Raw genomic sequence first — 18504 nt, forward strand, 5'->3', positions numbered from 1 at the left:
TGCCATCAAGTTTACGTTACGTACGTAATATTAGGGTTTTCTAAGTGTGCAGTACAATGACGAATTGTGGGGTAATGAAATTGAAGAGACAATTAGAGTTCTCTGTCAACATTTCATGCGTTTTGCTCATAGGAAAACAAAGTTACAGCATGCCAAAGTTGAGAATTTTGTATGAAAATCGGCTTTTGCTACTATTATTCTGAAGATAACTGTATGTATATTACATTTTAATTACTTTTGTGTAAAATAGTAAGCTCCGCATAATTAAACTGAGTAGTTTACAAAACAATTTGTATAAAATTCTATTGTGTTTTTTTATGTTAAAATTTTGAATAGATTTTTTTTTTTTTGATAAATGAATAAGGTTTTGTTAACATTTCATCAAAATTGATTTATAGGTGGCTCAGATCTGCCCTGTAGAGTTGGACATTTTGTGTCAAACGTCGAGAGAGTTTTAAATGTATAGTCCAATGTACTGCCAATGACTAAAGAATATTACTGAAAAAAAATGTAACAACTTTCATAAAAACATAAGTTTGTTAAAAATATTATATTATCACAACAAACTTGAATTTTTACCTCAAATTGATTTAATATTAAGACTTGAAGTTTAAAAAAGATAAAAACAGTTTTCACACAATGAATGGAAATGCATTTCAAACTTATTGTTTAACTGTCTTCATCTCATAAAAACATTTTTTTGCAACTTGTTTTTTTTTTTTCAAAATAATATGATGGTGTTTGCCTATCCATGTATTATATGAAAAATAAAAAATACTGTATTGGCGATCTAATCTTATCAATGGCAATCTTTTCACTCTCGTTAACATCACCACTTAAAATATAGTGTAAAGTTAGATGAGAGAAAAAATCGAAATATAAATAGAAATTTAAGGTTTTGTTGTATGCTTCTAATTGACAATGTAAAATTACTGTGTGTTATTCTCTTTAAATTACCATTAATAACTATAATTTGGTGAAAATGCTCCACACTAACGTATCTGGAGAGCAAATCGTCACGAAACGCACATATACATACGCAATTATTCTATATATGGAGACTTCAATGCGACGGTACTCAGACGTCAAAGTCAGTTTGACATTTTCTGTTGACATTTGAGTGCTTTTTAGTTGGAATATTTTCCAACCAGCGAACATCCAACCATCGAGTCATTCCATGTAGCGGACCTCCAACGAGCGAATCCCCACTGTAAATTGCACGATTTTTTTTGTAAAAATATAGTGAAATGTTGATGTCAAATAAATTTCGAGTGATATTGTTGAATACGATTTTCTCCATGAAAAACTTAGATTATTGGATTTTTTTTCGCTTTTTACCTTTTTTCCTGCCTAGTGGCGCAACTGAAGTAAATTAAATATACTTCATAATATAACTCAACCCTTAGTGTTGACAGAAATCCATACACCAATTTGTCTTGCTCAATTGTATATACTTTAAGATAAAGCGAAACTAGCTTCAAGCACGTTTACGCATTTTTTATAATGAGTTTGACATATTAATGAAACAGATTTTTTTTAGACGCGAATTGAAGTTCCTAGGCGCGAATCGAATTTCTGAAGTCGCGATTTTCGCGGATACGATTTTAATTTTTTTGTAACAGCCCTGCTAATGGTTTCGAGAATTAATACTGGCGCCCATAACCTGTTGGCTGTTCAGGAATATAGAACGATAAACCGTTGAAAAAGCGATATTATCATGAAACCGATATATAAAGTGCGGAGCTGTTACTATGGCGAAGGAATAAATCATACTGTTTATTATCGTTCTTAAAATACATAAATGTTGATGTATTAGTAATATTAAGAAATGTCACATATATGCAGGGGTGTGCTCGCGTATTTTGGCAATAGGGTCGTCTACGCCAACAGAAATTGCAGGATTCAATTTATATCAAATTGATTTTTCTAGCATGCTAGCAGTCTCCTTACAAAATTCTTCATTTTTCTTCTATGGCAAGATACGATACTATTCGGAACCATCAAAAAATAACTTGAGCTTCGAAGTATTATGAACTGTAATGATAAGTATTGTTATACACATACAAGCTGGCAAACTTGCATGCAAGTTGGCTGATATAGTTAGTTTGCATTTTCAACAGCCAATATCTCAAATACTAGGCGTGCTATGATATTATTAAAACAGCAATGGATTCAGCTACCCTTAAATTAGTAAATAGCGGTGTTTTGCTTGAGACAAAAACGTTTTCCGCATTGTAATTCAATGTATTAGTAGTTTTATTGTTGTATCGTACAATGTACCATTGGTGTATTAGTATTTAATATGATCATTCTAAACATGTGATTTTTCAACTCAAACCGCTCACCGTAACATGCTCCATGGTTATTCGTTGATCTCAGTTGAAAGCTTAAACTCAATTTTCAGTATGCCAACGGAGGAATCAATTTGGACAAGAATGAACAGATCAGACCAAAGTGCATTGCATAATTCAACCAACTTCCTCTGTTTTCCGGTATCGCGATACGGCCCATTGCATGGTTGATAACCAACTTAATCATCGTTTTCAAAATGTAAAACAAGCTACTGACTGATAACATATTGGGGCATGCGTTTGTTGATTTCGTTGATTGAAATTACTGCAAATTCTGAAAGCGGAACTAGAAATCGCCAACTGGTAGCTAGATAAATTTTCGCTTGGTATATATACTTGGTAGACGAAGGCTATATCGTCAGTCACAAGCGAATTGCCTTTCTCACTGCTTAGTTTAATAATACTAATTTTTGCAGTGAAAATGAAACAGTTTATACTTTTAATCACCCTGCTTGGGATGACAGTGCAAGGACAACTCTGGGGTGGGGGTGGCGGAGGAGGTGATTGCAGCTCAGGTTGTCCGGATTTCGAGTGTCACAAGGATATGCGCTGCTTTAGCACCGTTGCCAGTAAGGATGCCGTCCTGCTTCCTCATGAAGATTGCAACCAATTCTACAAGTGTCAAGCTGGATTCATGGCATGTCGGTTCAATTGCCCTAAAGGACTCCATTTCAACAAGGAGAAAATGGTCTGTGATTGGCCGTGGTTTGCATGCTGTGACGATAGGATACCTTGCATTAAACGATGCGAGCCAGGAATCACATGTCCAGGTAATAAATAAATGCCAGATTTAAAAAACGCAACTAATTCGGATGTTCCATGGAAATTATATTCAAAATATATATGTTTTATTAAAACAGATGGTACGACCACCACAATGAGGCCAACAACTACACCTCGACCACCACCACCACCCTGCAGCACTGGATGCCCGGAATTCAACTGTACCAAGGATATCCGCTGCTTCAGTACCATTGCCAGCAAGGAGGCCGTCCTTCTTCCTCATACGAATTGCAATAAGTTCTACAAGTGCCAGTCTGGATTTTTGGCATGCGAGTTCGACTGTCCGAAGGGGCTGCACTTCAACGATGTCAAAAAAGTCTGCGATTGGCCATGGTTGGCATGCTGTGACAAAAATGGTCCCTGCATAGAACCATGCATCCCGGAAGTTACATGCCCACCAGGTGAGTGAAAGTCTTTTATTAAATTCTTTTATTAGTTTCATTTCAAACATAACACATAACACTCATTTCTCATATCAAGGGTGCTATGTGTTAGGTAACACTATCATCTTTATTTATAAAACTAAATTAGACTATTCTAACAATTTATTAACAGTAAATTATGCCGTAACTATGCACTATATTTATAAGTGAATTGAATTCGCTGCTTATAAGAGAGAAAAAAAACACTTTCAATTAACTTATCCTAACCTGCCTTGAATACATAATGCATTTATCATGGCAATAGAATGTTGTAACGATTTTTGCCTAAATTTTTGCATAATTTTATTCGTCATGTGTTCCAATGTTTCTAAATTGGATATTAATGTAACTCATTAGTACTATACTAGAGCAGAAGCTTCAGATTTTCAAAATTTTATTTTGAATCCTCTGCAGAGCTTTCTTTTTAGTATTACAACAGCTAGTCCTGACATTTCGGAAAGGACATGGAAAACAAAATACACCCAAAACTTGAGTTTAAACCAAAGGGTGGAACAAAATTTGAAAATCGAAAAAAAAACATTTTTTTTAACTTAAATCAACAAACATCATTCTAAAATTTAATAAACATGTATTGCTGGCCTAAACATAAGCGTTTGGTATTAAAATTGGAACAGGGCATTAAGACCCTATTGATCATAGATATTACTTTACCAATATTGTAGATGATAAGTTTCCAATGAAACGATCGTGTAGAAAAATCACAAATTAATCCATGATTCAATTTTTTCCTAGGTAAGACGACTACAACGACCCGGCCCACGACTACGACCCCACCCACGCCTGCTCCCTGCACCACTGAATGCCCGACAAACTGCCATGAGGATCGTCGCTGTTCCGGTGTTATTTCTAAAGGGGAAGCCATTCTCTTGCCTCATCTCCAGTGCGACAAATTCTGGAAGTGTATGGATGGATCAAACAGGGCCTGTGAGTTTGAATGCCCACCTGGACTACACTTCAACAGAGAAAAGAACGTTTGTGACTGGCCGTGGTTCGCATGTTGCGATCCTAGAATAGAATGTAAGAAGCCTTGTATTCCTGGAATAACTTGCGCACCCTCCTCTTTCGGCGGTTACTGAAAGTTGAATCATGTCAATTAATTGCAGTGCAAATACAGTAGCAATACAGTGAAATTTAACTTCATTTACAATTTTTTTCTTTAAATTAGTTGACAAATATATTACACGTGCATTCAAAGAACCAATGTAAGCATCACTTAGTTTCACTTCATATCCCTTTCGGGACGGACCATATGTGAGTGATTATTTCAAAATTTACCTTATAAACTAATCATCTCGTAGAACAAAACATTCTTTATTTTGGCTATTCTATCACTCCATGAACTTTTAAGGGTCAAATTCAGACCAGCACAATCGTGTTGGTCCGTCCCCAAGGCGGTCGATGTTCGAAAAAACATTTTTTTTTATTTTTTTAGAAAATTGTCCCAGTTATGTCTTTTTAAACAATTTTGGAGCCGTATTTTTTATTTCGTCATTAGGGTGCTCTTTCGTGAGATAGGGTGACCCAAAAATTCAGAAATAATTTTGTTTTTTTATGTACATTGAAATTTAAAAAAATAATATACTTTAATTTATATGATTTTTTTTAAATGGAACGAAAACAATATACGAGAGATAAAAATACTTAATATTCTCTCTAAGATTCAAAGCATCACGTGATGATGACGTTTATCGAGATTGTTCAAGAACTAGTCTACGTCATATAAAAATGGGTAAACATAAATGTGTGAATAACTTGAACACTAATTGTCTCAATCAAAACGTCTTGGTTTTGCTATGTTTGTTTAAGTCCTCCAAAATCAAATGGGATTTTTTTCTCAAAAATAAGGCTGATACAAATATTAATTTTCTTTTATGTCACCACAACCCCCCCCCCCCCCCCCCCCGAAAACTTTGAAGGGGAGAAAAAAAAAATTCATCATTTTTTTGACATCAGTTAGAGGTTTTCATTTTTAAAGTAAAAAAACAAGTAAAATAATGATCCAGAGGACGATTAAAATAAGTTTAACAACTGTCGCTAAAAATAAAAATTCGAAAAAATAACTTTTTTTTATTTATATATTTTTGTTCCTTATTTATTTTTACCAACCAACACCCCCCCCCCCTACTACCCAAGTGGTGTCGGACATAAAAGAAATTTAATATTTGTATCAGCCTAATTATGGAATAAAAATTAAAATTGAAAATAATAATAAACCTTCGAAATGTTTAGTGGATTACCTATAAATAAATGAAAACCGAATTGAGAACTATATCATTTTATTCCACTACAGTTTGTATCCTTTGACAGTTACGCATAATTCGACCTCCACTATAAGGCCGTTGTCAGAGTCGTGTACTAGACTCAAAAATTAAGTTATTTTTTTAGAGACTCCCTCCAACCTCCACTATCACTTTTGAAATCACATAGCCCTCCGGCAAACGTTGTATTGCCTCGTAGTAGGCTGTTGTGGTTCTACGCTTAATCTCAATACAAACTGACAGTTTCGTTTTGCCCCGTGGTTTGAACTTCCGCGTTGAATATGTTTTTCTTTTTGTGTCTACAAACACGTCGGAACACTTCACGAACACAATGGACCGATGCACGAGTTCACTATCTGACGTTTGAGCGGTGCCGTGTTATTTACGTGACCATGGCAACAAGTGAATTCGGCACCGCTCAAACGTCAAATTAGTGAACTCGTGCATCGGTTCATAGTGAAAGAATTTCCTAATTCTGGTAATCCGTTGGTGGGCCATTTCATGACATACAAACACCATTCCATTTTTATTTATATAGATAGATAACTGGAATCATTCATTTTATTCCTAGAGCTAAAATGGAAACGTCAAAATATTCAGTCTTCCCTAAAAATTCATGTAAATTTACGTCATATGTGCCCGACAGCTTGGACGTTCATTAACAAGAATGGCGCATTTTTAAGTGCAAATAATTACCATCAAACTTCTTCTTCTTCTTTCTGACGCTAAAGAAGCCTGCTTCTCAACTTCTCATGAGCACTTCCACAGATATTAACTAACTTTTTTTAACTCTTTGTCAATCGACCAATTTTGCATGTGTATATCGTGTGACAGGTACGATCATACTCTACGCTCAGGGAAGTCGAGAAAATTCCTTTTACGAAAAGATGCTCGACCGGACTCTAACCTACGACCCTCAACATGATCTTGCTGAGTATCTGCGCGTTTACCGTTATGGCTATCTGGCTCCCAATATAAAATTTACCTCATTTCATTTTTTACATCGAGTCTATTTGCTTAAAATGGAATTTAAGTCATTGTAATATTAGTTTTTAGTAGTGTGTAGGATTGAAAGGACTATGACGGATAGCTTACATACAACAGGGAAATTAAAAACTTTTTTTGTAGATGTTTTCATTGGCTTTTTTCGGTGAAATTAACGTTAAAACTTGGCATTTACCGAACGTTTCGACCTACTTATAGATTCGGTCATCCGCTGCGGTTCATGCTATACACGGTGTCTTTGTGGAGTAACTTTATTACAAAAAAATAGGTAAGTCTGAAATTTCGAACTAAAAACAATTAGACTTTGCTCTTTCATTTGCAACCAAAATCAAAATAATCGGTCGGGAGGTCCAGAACATTTTTTTTGTGAAGTATTCATGGATATGTGTTTTTGTACCGACACACATTGCGTTGAACATAGATACGGGACAAACTGCAAGATCAAACCATTTGAACACCTTGGCTTGGAAGGTAAAGTTGTTCTTGCTCAAAAGAGCTGTAATAAGCATATATGACATATGATATACGCATAATCGCAAAACTGTCTCAAACGTCATTTTAGTTATTGTCCACGAAAAACCTTGAAAATCGTACTTAAATTGGTCATAATGATGTAAGAAGTTATTAGGAAATATTTTTAATAGGTGAAGATGTATCGATATCAAACCTCGAATTTTCAAGAGCTTGTTTGTAGATTTGTATCTTGAGAACCTGACAACCTTTTGCGTTGAACATTTTATTGATTAGTCGCCACCAGCGAGTGACCAGTGAGTTACCGGTTGCCTGCTTCTCTACACTTGTGCTTTTGAAAATTCGAGGTTTGGCTTCTATGTAAATTCACCCTTAAAACCATTGATAACCGAGTGTGTAGCTCGTTGTTATTAACCCTCTCTTTCCCATGGTAGCACAGGTGATCCACCGATTTTCAACGAACGCGGGCTAAACCGAATTGGTACGAGTAGCTCAATAATAATTGAAATAAATTTATACGCTCATTTGTCTTATAAAACACCGAAATAAGTGACCTAAGGGTCAAACTATTGAAAACCAATCAACTAACTATTGAAAAACAATCCATTTTTTTATTGTGGTTTTGAATAATATAGCTTATTTGGAACAACTTTTGTTCAAGCACTTTTTTAGAAACGCTATTTTGATAGCTAAATTGTCGAATAAAGCTGTGGGAAAGAAAGGGTTAAGCAGATAAACGGACCAAAATAAAAATTGTCACCGCTGGGAGACAGAGGAGGATCTTCTCTTCGTCGTAGCATTGTGAAATAAAGTGTAAATCCATTCGTTTGCACAGTAATAACAACCTTTGGCTTTTAGGACGAGATCAGAAATTATGCGAGATTTCTTTTTTTACTCGTAGGGGATGGTACACAAATTATGTCACGCTAAATTTCAATTTTTTCGACCCCCCCCCCCCTTTGTCACACTTTCTGTATGAGTTCTCCGATAATTTTGTAAGGCTTGTCACGCATGGCTTAACCCCCTCCCCCCTTGGAGCACGACGTAATTTGTGCATGACACCTAGATACAGGGGGCCAGATAGCCGTAGCGGTAAACGCGCAGCTATTCAGCATGACCAAGCTGAGGGTCGTGGGTTCGAATCCCACCGGTCGAGGATCTTTTCGGGTTGGAAATTTTCTCGACTTCCCAGGGCATAGAGTATCATCGTACCTGCCACACGATATACACATGCAAAAATGGTCATTGGCATAGTAAGCTCTCAGTTAATAACTGTGGAAGTGCTCCAAAGAACACTAAGCTGAGAAGCAGGCTCTGTCCCAGTGGGGACGTAACGCCAGAAAGAAGAAGAACCTAGATACAAAAGTGACTTATCCGCCTTTCAAACAACACAATTTCAGTTATTCGAATTAACTAGTAGAGGGCTTCGCATGTGATAAACCTTGTTATAAGGCATGTAATAGGGTAAATTATGTATTTTGGACAGGCTAAGGATATGTCTGGAAACGGCGATTGATTAACTGCATTAGATACTAATATTTTATTACCTAATGTTACTTACATGCTTAATGTCCCATTGTATTTAGAGCTTCTGGGCAGCAAAAGCTTACAAACTGTAGTATTAGTTTCCAAAATAGCGTTTTTTGGCGACCTGTCTGTTATATATTTCGGACACCAAATATATATTTTGGACACCCTCATGTGAATATAATTTGGACAGCGGCGTTATCTCAATATTCATGCAATGGTTTCTTAAAAAGACGATCATATCATAAAATTTTAGGAGTTTACATGTGACTTATGCATTTTTTCGCTTATCGTATGTGTATAATAGTGATAATCAATAATTTCATGTAATGAAAGCAAATATCATCGGATCCACGAAAAACGCCTGCAAGTATGCATGCATGTAACATTCCAGTGTGTTTCATCAGATGGCTAAATTATATTAACTGAACAAACACCATAATCTATTTTGGACATCACCTGATTTATGCCTTATATACTCATGTTAAGATTTTAGATGAACTTAGCTTAAATTTCAGACATATTTTATCATGTTGCCACTTTTCAACTTTTTATGAATGCCAATTCTGAGCGCTATTATTGCATTTAATGTATGTTCTTGAACTGCACATCCTCTTGCATTCGTAGGTTTCACAGATGTTCTGTTGATACAATTTACAATTTTGATATTTTTGAAGCCGATTTGTAATTGTTATGGGAATGGGCATCATTAATAAGCAGCATTATGTGTTAATAATGCAATACATGATTTCCCGTACATATATTCCTCACCAACTCATTGGAAATGAGCACAGAACGACTAGCCTGTCCAAATTATATGCATGTCCAAGTTATATACGTTACCCTATACTTGCCCCATGGTGCTGAAAAATACGCTAATTTGGATAGTATTTGAGAAGTTTCAAATCTTATATTTTTATGTTATTTTCTTAATGGCACAGTGCTTATGAAAAGATCAGAAACTAACATCATGAGGCTAAAATGGGTTTGGGATTTTTGTACTTGTTTGCAGTACTATAACCCCATATTAACCCCTCCTTCATTTTTTCAAAATATTCAAATCACGATAACTTTTTTGTTTCTCAATATTTTTGAAAAAAATTTCCACAACTTCTCAAAAAACTCTCTTATTTTCAGAATCTATATCGGTTTTGAGCATTGGTCATCTATAATTCCTTGGGGGACCGACACATAGCCATAACTCTCGTTATTATCTCTGGCTACAGATTGTTTTCTCATACTCGGTTATTCGCTTTTCAAAACTAAACTTTTATGAAAGTCCATTGTGAAGAAATTAAACAAATCAGTGTAACTGTTTTTGAGCAATGAGCTTTTATGTTTTTGATACCACTCTAGCCGTAACGAGATCTTGAAAACTTCTTAAAACATCATATTGAAATTTTATATGCGAAGTGTTGGTCCCCCAAGGAACACCGAAATATTTTTAAAACCAGTTGACCAATGGTCAATACCGACATAGATTCCAAAAGTAGAAGAGGTTTTTGAGAAGTTGTGAAAAAATGGTGGAAAAATATAGAGAAACAAAAAAGTTATCGCGATTCAAATATATTTTTGTGCTGAAAAAATGAAGCTGCCGGTAGAGGGGTTAAGCTAAATAATAGCAAACAAACTCATGAATATCTCTTCTGCTATCTGTCGAATTGAATTTCTCTCTTCAGCAAATTTCTTTATTATGGTTTGAAGAATGAGCTTTTGCAATGGGATAATAAGTTTGAAATTACATTACAGTACAAGCGTTTTTGGAACATACCTCAAAATTTCTTCATAGTAATTTACATATAAACCTACATTGTCTTTGGGCCACCTTAAATCACCACCTACAAAGCTGCGAATTTCACAGAACACTATTTTTATAGTAAGGATAGTAAGGAACATATGTGAGATTGAATTCTCAAACATTTTTTTTTATTTTGAACCACCTTAATGTACATAAACACATAGATAGGCAAATTCAAACATATGTGCAAGTCTCTCGAAATCAAACAAAAAAAAAATACTCTGGGCCCCCCGACCGATTATTTTGGTTTTAGCAACAAATGAACGCGAGAAACCTAGACTTTATTGTGGAGAAGTTTCAGACTTACCTATTTTTTGTAATAAACTTGTTCTACGAAACACACCGTGTATAGAGCAAGTCCTACACCACCATCTACCTGTTAACTTCTAACATCATCATTTCACTGTCGCTCCCCTAAATCTATATAAATAAAAATGGAATGGTGTTTGTATGTCACGAAATGGCTTCAGAACGGGTCAACGGATTTCAATGATTCTTCCTTCGTTTTGTTCGTCAAGGGTTCCGACGTGTTTGTGTGTATAAAAATCCCAGGATATTTACCGGGAAAGTCGGAAAAACGAGCGTGAACGGAACTGTCATTTTGTATGGGATGATCCATATCGTTTTTCAACAGCCTACTTGATAGCGAGACGAAGTTTGCCAGGACCACTAGTGATTGACATAATTTTTTACCGTTCCCCTAAACTTTTACTTTGTCTTAAACTTTACTATAGGAGATTTAAAACATTAAATGTGATTCCCAATCTATATCAAATATGGACGTATAAAAAATAAAAGTTTTTAAACCAAAGCTATGAGTTTCTGTTATATAGTTTTCGAACGGTACATCATCCTTATGGTTCGTATGAAATCACTCATTCATGTTTTAATGCAATATTATGCACTATTGTGGACATTAGAAACAGATTCAGCCACTTAATTTGATCAAAATACTGAAAATGAAAATTGGTAGTCCACAACTAACATCGACCGGGTAAGTACCGGTACCAGCACAATTGTGCTGGTCCCACTTTGACCCTCCAGAAATCTTTGCTGTGTGAATCAATTCTCATTTGGTCTACACTAGTGATCCTGTATAGAGAGATAAGCGGAGGTAAAATGGAATAATTTGGCAACAGACCAGCAGTGCTGATTTTGCTCGGCGTCGAGAATAATATTGTAACACAGACATGACTTCCTCATTGCTATAAAGTGTATTTTGTTTCGTTATAGATCTTTGAGCTACATATCAAAACTAATAAAAAGCCAAAAATATCAAAAACCAAAAATCGCACTGACAAAAATTCAAAAAAGTAAAACATTTCATTATTTTTGCTTCATGCAAAATTACTTTTACCGAAATAATTTCAAGCGGATTACATTACTCCTCAAGAAAAGTTTAAAACAAACATAACGCATGTTCGTTTGGCTCACACTTTGACAGCTCTCGCTGCTCGATTGGCTCACACTTTGACAGAAATGTCAGCTTCCGCGAATCTCTCTTAAGGTACCGCGGGGCAAGTGGGAACGAAAAAAACGATAGTTCAAACAAATTGTTCAATAAAATTTTCAAATGTCAATATTTTTCAAATTCAACAACACAATCACGTGTTAGCAACACATTTGCTGGTGTGTGCATGAAACTAATTGAATACTTTCGAAATTGTGAAAACCTTGGAAGAATGTTTTAGAATGAGCCAATGGACGCAGTTACCTCTCTAAGCGGGGCAAGTGGGACACATCCAGTTTCATGCGTCAATCCACATCAGTAACATAGTCATAGATTTTTAATTTTAAGTACATATTTGATGTACATAAGGGATCAACCATAAAATACGTTACGTTTTAGGAAGAAACCCTTTATTTAATAGTATGTCACCTCAAATTTAATATTAACTGAAAATTCCTCAATAAAAGCGAAAAGAGGAATTAAAAATGTTCAAAATATATCATTTATAAGTTGCTAATTAAAATGTAGCACATAAACAATCAATAATTGACGAAATTATAAATATGTTTTGTTATTATTTATATGCATGACAGAAAACCACCTTATGGGATGGAATTGTTTTCCATTACTACTTAATTTGGTAGGAATAACAAATAAAGTTCAAATAACATAGAAAAGTAATCGTTCTCATGATGCATTTCAAATTTCAGCTGTGTGTTTGTTCAATTTTAAAGTCGTATTTCAAAAATGAAAAAATAAAGAATAATAACACTTTTCTTCTCCCTCTTATGCAATTACGTAATTTGAGGTTGATCTTTTTTGATAAAAATCATTTGTTTGAATGTTTTAGTGCTACTTTCTAGCAAAATGTATAGAACGTGTACGAAAAGTTTTGATTCTGGGTTTTGTTTTGATAGGTCCCACTTACCCCAGGTACAAATATATTTTGGGGTAAGATAGACTATCGAAAATTTCATATAAAATGAAAACAAAATATTGGTTCATCGTTAGCAGCTTGTAATAATACTAAAAATTATAGTTTACTGATGGAAACTCGATTTAAAACACATTTATTTTTTGCGAGTCAATGCAAGACGTGAAACGTGTCACAATTTGTCATGCAAGTTAAAAATGGCGCTGAACTGACAACTGTTACATGAACCACATGGTAATAAAAATAACAATATGTTTAGTACTACAAACATTCTTTGTCATTGTATCTTCAACTTTCTAGAAGAATACCGCCATGAAAAACTTTTCCTAGTTTAGCTATGACGAAACGCCCCACTTACCCCAGATTCTCACTTGCCCCGGGGTACCTTATAAAGGATTTCTACTTGTACCTAAGCTTCAAATGTGAATAATTCGTGATTAAAACGAGAATCCGTTTTTTTTTTTTTGAGGCTGCAGATTAACGTTTTCGGGAATGATGTCCCGGGTAGAACGTTTCGTGGTACTGATTTTATTCCCCATGGCTGTTGAGCTCTTCGAGAGGTGGAGAAGAATTTGCCTGTTTGGTTCAGGAAAATTAGTGCAAATGCCTTTGGAATGCCGGTATTGGTATCTTTTTCCTGTTCCGCTTTAATTTGCATATCCAATTTCAATTTCTACAAAGCAGAGATATACTGTAATACAGATATGACAAGTTTTTTTCTATTTCTTACGTTAAAACAAACTAAACTTCCATTCCATAATCCATAATCAGTTCGTCCGATTTTTAATTGTGATCCTTATCTGCAATTATAACATAGACCAGAACAGCTTTACAGGATGGAGATCGCATTGAATAAAAATAATTAAATAGATATTATTGTCTCACCTTAAAACGTCCCAAATCTGCTACTTATTTAACACGAAATGTATTAATTCCTTCGAGTTTTTACAATTATTTTGATTTTATTTCATCCATATAAATCAAACACGCAAACAAATTTGACGGCATTTCCAACAAAATGGCTCAGCGTCAAGCTCGACGATTGCATTGAAAATATACCACAAAAGTAGTAAATTCGAACGAAAAACATAGTCAGCTGAAATTTGTCGGTACGACACGTTTGGTTTAACAATAAACATGGTAAGATAGTATATATTGCGTTATAAATATAGAGTGGTGGTAATGCGCATAGTTAAATGTACTAGAAACGTAGTAATTTTATAATAGAAAAGCGTAGTTCTTTTAACAACAAAATATTCTCGATTCGACTATACCGTATTTGAAGGGGGCATAGTATTATTTATCACAATATGGTTTATTTAATCTCATTCACCATTATTTTCAATATTTTCATGCATAGTAAATTTAAACACGGTTTTGTTGCTACAGTTACTGTAAGATTGTTTTCTGTGCATAGGGTAACGTATATAACTTGGATATGCATATAATTTGGACCGGCTAGTCATTATATGCTCATTTCCTGAGACGAGACTCGCGAAGACGGTCTTCTTTTTCTGTGATTGCTGAGTTTTTTTCTTATTCCACTTTGTGTTTATACCAATTATGCGCAAGCCGTTCAAATCCTCACATGAACCTCTCAGCAAAAAATGATTGAGTTTGCATCACATCGAATCATAAATAGCCGTTTGAGTGAAATTTCATGCCAGCAAACGTAGCAGACATTAGAAATAATGTATCTTCTGCTTAGATTTAACAGCAACTTTGGAAAAACTGCTCTGCTGACTGAGGTTTTCAACAACAATTTACTTTGAACACAATACTTTTCACTTTTTCAGCCATAAAAACGGTGGGCTGCATTTGACGTTTCGTGAGAGGGGAATCTGGGCTGCATATGACGTTGATATTTTTCTTCTTCGCGAGTCTCTCTCAGCTCATTTCCAATGAGATGGTGAGGAAAATACACTACCCGTCATAAATACGGACTCACTGAAATAAGTATTGCAACACTCAGCTGAATAATGAATCACCATGAAAAGTTTAGCATCACCTCAAAACAGGTTAATTCACATTGCTATATGACGAGATCCTTACGACTTGCAAAGAAGCGATCTTCAGCAAAAGTTGTTCAGGGGATCAAGGACATCCGGAAAGCGAACAGTTTAGTTCGCGATTTTGCCGCTTGGTGGCGCTAGTGAGCACGCAAAATTGAGCTTTTTTAACTAGTTCTAGCTTGTGATCCGTAAGAGATAGAAAGTTCGGGTCTTCGGCAAAGTTGCTCAGGGGTTCAAGGACATCCGGAAAGCGATCAGTTTAGTTCACGATTTTGTCGCTAGCGCCAGCATGTAAAATTGAGCTTTTCAAACTAGTTCTAGCTTGTGATCCATAAGAGAGAGAAAGTTAGGGTCTTCGGCAAAGTTGCTCAGGGGTTCAAGGACATCCGGAAAGCGATCAGTTTAGTTCACGATTTTGCCGCTTGGTGGCGCTAGTGAGCACGCAAAATTGAGCTTTTTTAACTAGTTCTAGCTTGTGATCCATAAGAGATAGAAAGTTCGGGTCTTCGGCAAAGTTGCTCAGGGGTTCAAGGACATCCGGAAAGCGATCAGTTTAGTTCACGATTTTGCCGCTAGCGCCAGCATGTAAAATTGAGCTTTTCAAACTAGTTCTAGCTTGTGATCCATAAGAGAGAGAAAGTTAGGGTCTTCGGCAAAGTTGCTCAGGGGTTCAAGGACATCCGGAAAGCGATCAGTTTAGTTCACGATTTTGCCGCTTGGTGGCGCTGGTGAGCATGTAAAATTGAGCATTTCAAACTAGTTCTAGCTTGTGATCCATAAGAGATAGAAAGTTCGGGTCTTCGGCAAAGTTGCTCGGGGGTTCAAGGACATCCGAAAAGCGATCAGTTTAGTTCGCGATTTTGCCACTAGGTGGCGCTAGTGAGCATGAAAAATTGAGCATTTTGAACTAGTTCTAGCTTGTTATCCATAAGAGATAGAAAGTTCGGGTCTTCGGCAAATTTGCTCAGGGGTTCAAGGACATCTGGAAAGCGGTCAATTTAGTTCGCGATTTTGCCACTAAGTGGCGCTAGTGAGCATGCAAAATTGAGCATTTCAAACCAGTTCTAGCTTGTGATCCATAAGAGATAGAAAGTTCGGGTCTTCGGCAAAGTTGCTCAGGGGTTCAAGGACAACCGGAAAGCGAACAGTTTAGTTCGCGTTTTGCCGCTTGGTGGCGCTAGTGAGCATGCATTCAAAAATGAAGTGTCACATGACATGAATCATTTGGTTATAAAGCGAATCATATCTGAATAAATTGAACAAGAATGTAATCGGTCCTGAATTACTTGTGTATGAAGTGAATATTACCTTAAACACTTGACTATGAAGTGAATCAGACATGAATCACATGAAGTGATTCTCACCTGAAACACTTGAATATGAAGTGAATTGGACATGAGTCTCTTGGATATAAGCTAGTCAAATCTGAAACACTTTAAAATAAAGTGAATTAGACCTGAATGCCTTAAATTTACTTCAAAAAACAAACATCAATCACTTGGATATTGAACTAATCAAATCTGAAAAACGTACATAAAGTGATTCAAGCATGAATCACTTGAAAATTAAGTGAATCAGCCCTAACCTGCTTGAACATCAAGTCATACCTGTAAAAGTGGAAAATTCTAGATGAATCAAACCTGAACTACTTGAATATCAAGTAATTCGTACTTGAAATAGGTGAATATGAAGTGCTTCAGACCTGCAGCACTTGAATATAAAGCGAATCAAACCTGAATCACTTGAATATGGAGCGAATCCGACATGAATCACTTGGATATGAAGCGAATCAAACATAAATCACTGGAAATAAATCCTAAATCTCTTGAATATGAAATCAATCACAAAGTTTAAGACATGCAACTTCCTCATCAACTACAAGTTCGGGCAAACAAAGCTACGGAAAAAAGGGATGTACAAACCTGGGGTAGATGGGATGGTAATCTCGAGAGACGAGCCGAAGGAGCTGGAACCGGTAAGTAGCGTGGATCCTGGGACCGAACAAAGACCTTAGTGTCCCGGTGACAAGCGGGACAGACGGTAAAGTGCCGGAAGCAAAGTCCTCGAAAAATCACCACCAAAGCACTCAGAGTACAGGGCTTCCCAAAAACGAAAACAGCCAAGGGAAATTCGATGACCGAATTTATTCTGGGCCGTCTAAGAACTCGAACCATTTTGGGCTCCAAGTGGATGTACAATGCCCTGGGCTCGCGAAAGACCAGCAGTGCTCCACAATACTGATGGACCAAAAATCTTCAGAGCGTTCAAAGGACCGGAATACTTTTGGGCTTCCGAAAGACCAATCTGGCTATCGAAAAGATCAAAATTATTCTGGGCGACTAAAAGACCAGAATGCTGCTGGGCCTTCGAAGGACCGGAACTGTTCTGGGTCTCAGAGGGACCGTAACACATCTGGGCTTCCAATGGACCGGAACACATCTGGGCTTCCAAAGGCCCGAAGTCGTTCTGGACATATAAAAGACCGGAATTCATCCGAACCTTCGAAGGAACAAATGCCTTCTGGGCCTGAAAAAGACCAGCACAGCAGAAAATATAAATAACAATCGAAACATGAAGAGTGAATTACTAGTCCTCTAATGAACATTTATAAAAATGAATACTGATATTAAATTTATTCAAATAAATCTTCACCATGCCAAAGGTGCAACAGGAATACTTTGTCGAAGATTTTTGAAAGAAAATTTTAGTGTCGCGTTTATTCAAGAACCTTGGGTTAACAAGAACCGAGTTCTTGGAATCGCTGGGCAAATAGGAAAACTAGTTTATGATGAAGGAAACTCAAATCCTTGGACAGCAATCTTAATAAAAGGGGGAATAAAATTCGTACCTATAACACAGTTTATTGCAAAAGATATAGTCGTGATTCGCATGGAAATACCCACAACTAGGGGCAAAACTGAAGCTTATGTAGTTTCAGCTTATTTCCCTGGAGATGTGGAGGCGGTACCTCCACCCGAATTGACAGCTTTCATTAATTATTGTAAAACTAATAATAAACACTTTATCATTGGTTGCGATGCAAATTCCCATCATACAATCTGGGGAAGCACCAACATCAATAAAAGAGGGGAAGACCTTTTTGAATACATATCTTCGAACAACATCGATTTATGTAACAAAGGAAATCAACCTACATTTATAACCAAAGCTAGGGAAGAAGTATTGGACATAACCATGTGCAGTCCTTTATTTTCGACGCGTATAAAAAACTGGCATGTTTCAGATGAACAATTTTTATCCGATCACAAGCACATAGTGTTTCAATACAATGCTAGGGAAATAGTTAAAATAGTGTATAAAAATCCCAGGAACACTAACTGGGAGAGATATGCTTCAACAATGCAATCTGAATGTTTATTGCTAAATACTACAATTCAATCAACAATGCAATTGGATAGAGTTGCAAAAAATATTACTGAACAAATAATACCAGCATACAACGTTAATTGTC

At 36.1% G+C, this 18504-nt stretch overlaps 1 protein-coding gene across 1 annotated transcript; it reads left to right on the plus strand.

Annotated features, from left to right (window-relative positions):
- Window positions 1–2693: 2693 nt before the first annotated feature.
- Window positions 2694–4774, plus strand: LOC5570579 (probable chitinase 10). Its single transcript, XM_001653198.2, has 3 exons — window positions 2694–3121; window positions 3212–3535; window positions 4310–4774. The coding sequence occupies exons 1-3, from the start codon at window positions 2773–2775 to the stop codon at window positions 4651–4653; spliced, it is 1017 nt and encodes a 338-aa protein (XP_001653248.2). The 5' UTR covers window positions 2694–2772; the 3' UTR covers window positions 4654–4774.
- The last annotated feature ends 13730 nt before the right edge of the window (window positions 4775–18504 follow it).

Source organism: Aedes aegypti, chromosome 3, assembly GCF_002204515.2.
Source record: "Aedes aegypti strain LVP_AGWG chromosome 3, AaegL5.0 Primary Assembly, whole genome shotgun sequence".
NCBI lineage: Eukaryota > Metazoa > Arthropoda > Insecta > Diptera > Culicidae > Aedes > Aedes aegypti.

Excerpts from the sequence above, each read along its gene's own strand:
- LOC5570579 (XM_001653198.2), top strand. The coding sequence starts at position 2,773 with ATGAAACAGTTTATACTTTTAATCACCCTGCTTGGGATGACAGTGCAA. Across the intron at positions 3,122-3,211 it reads GCCAGGAATCACATGTCCAG|ATGGTACGACCACCACAATG; the intron begins GTAATAAATAAA and ends TTATTAAAACAG. Across the intron at positions 3,536-4,309 it reads GGAAGTTACATGCCCACCAG|GTAAGACGACTACAACGACC; the intron begins GTGAGTGAAAGT and ends ATTTTTTCCTAG.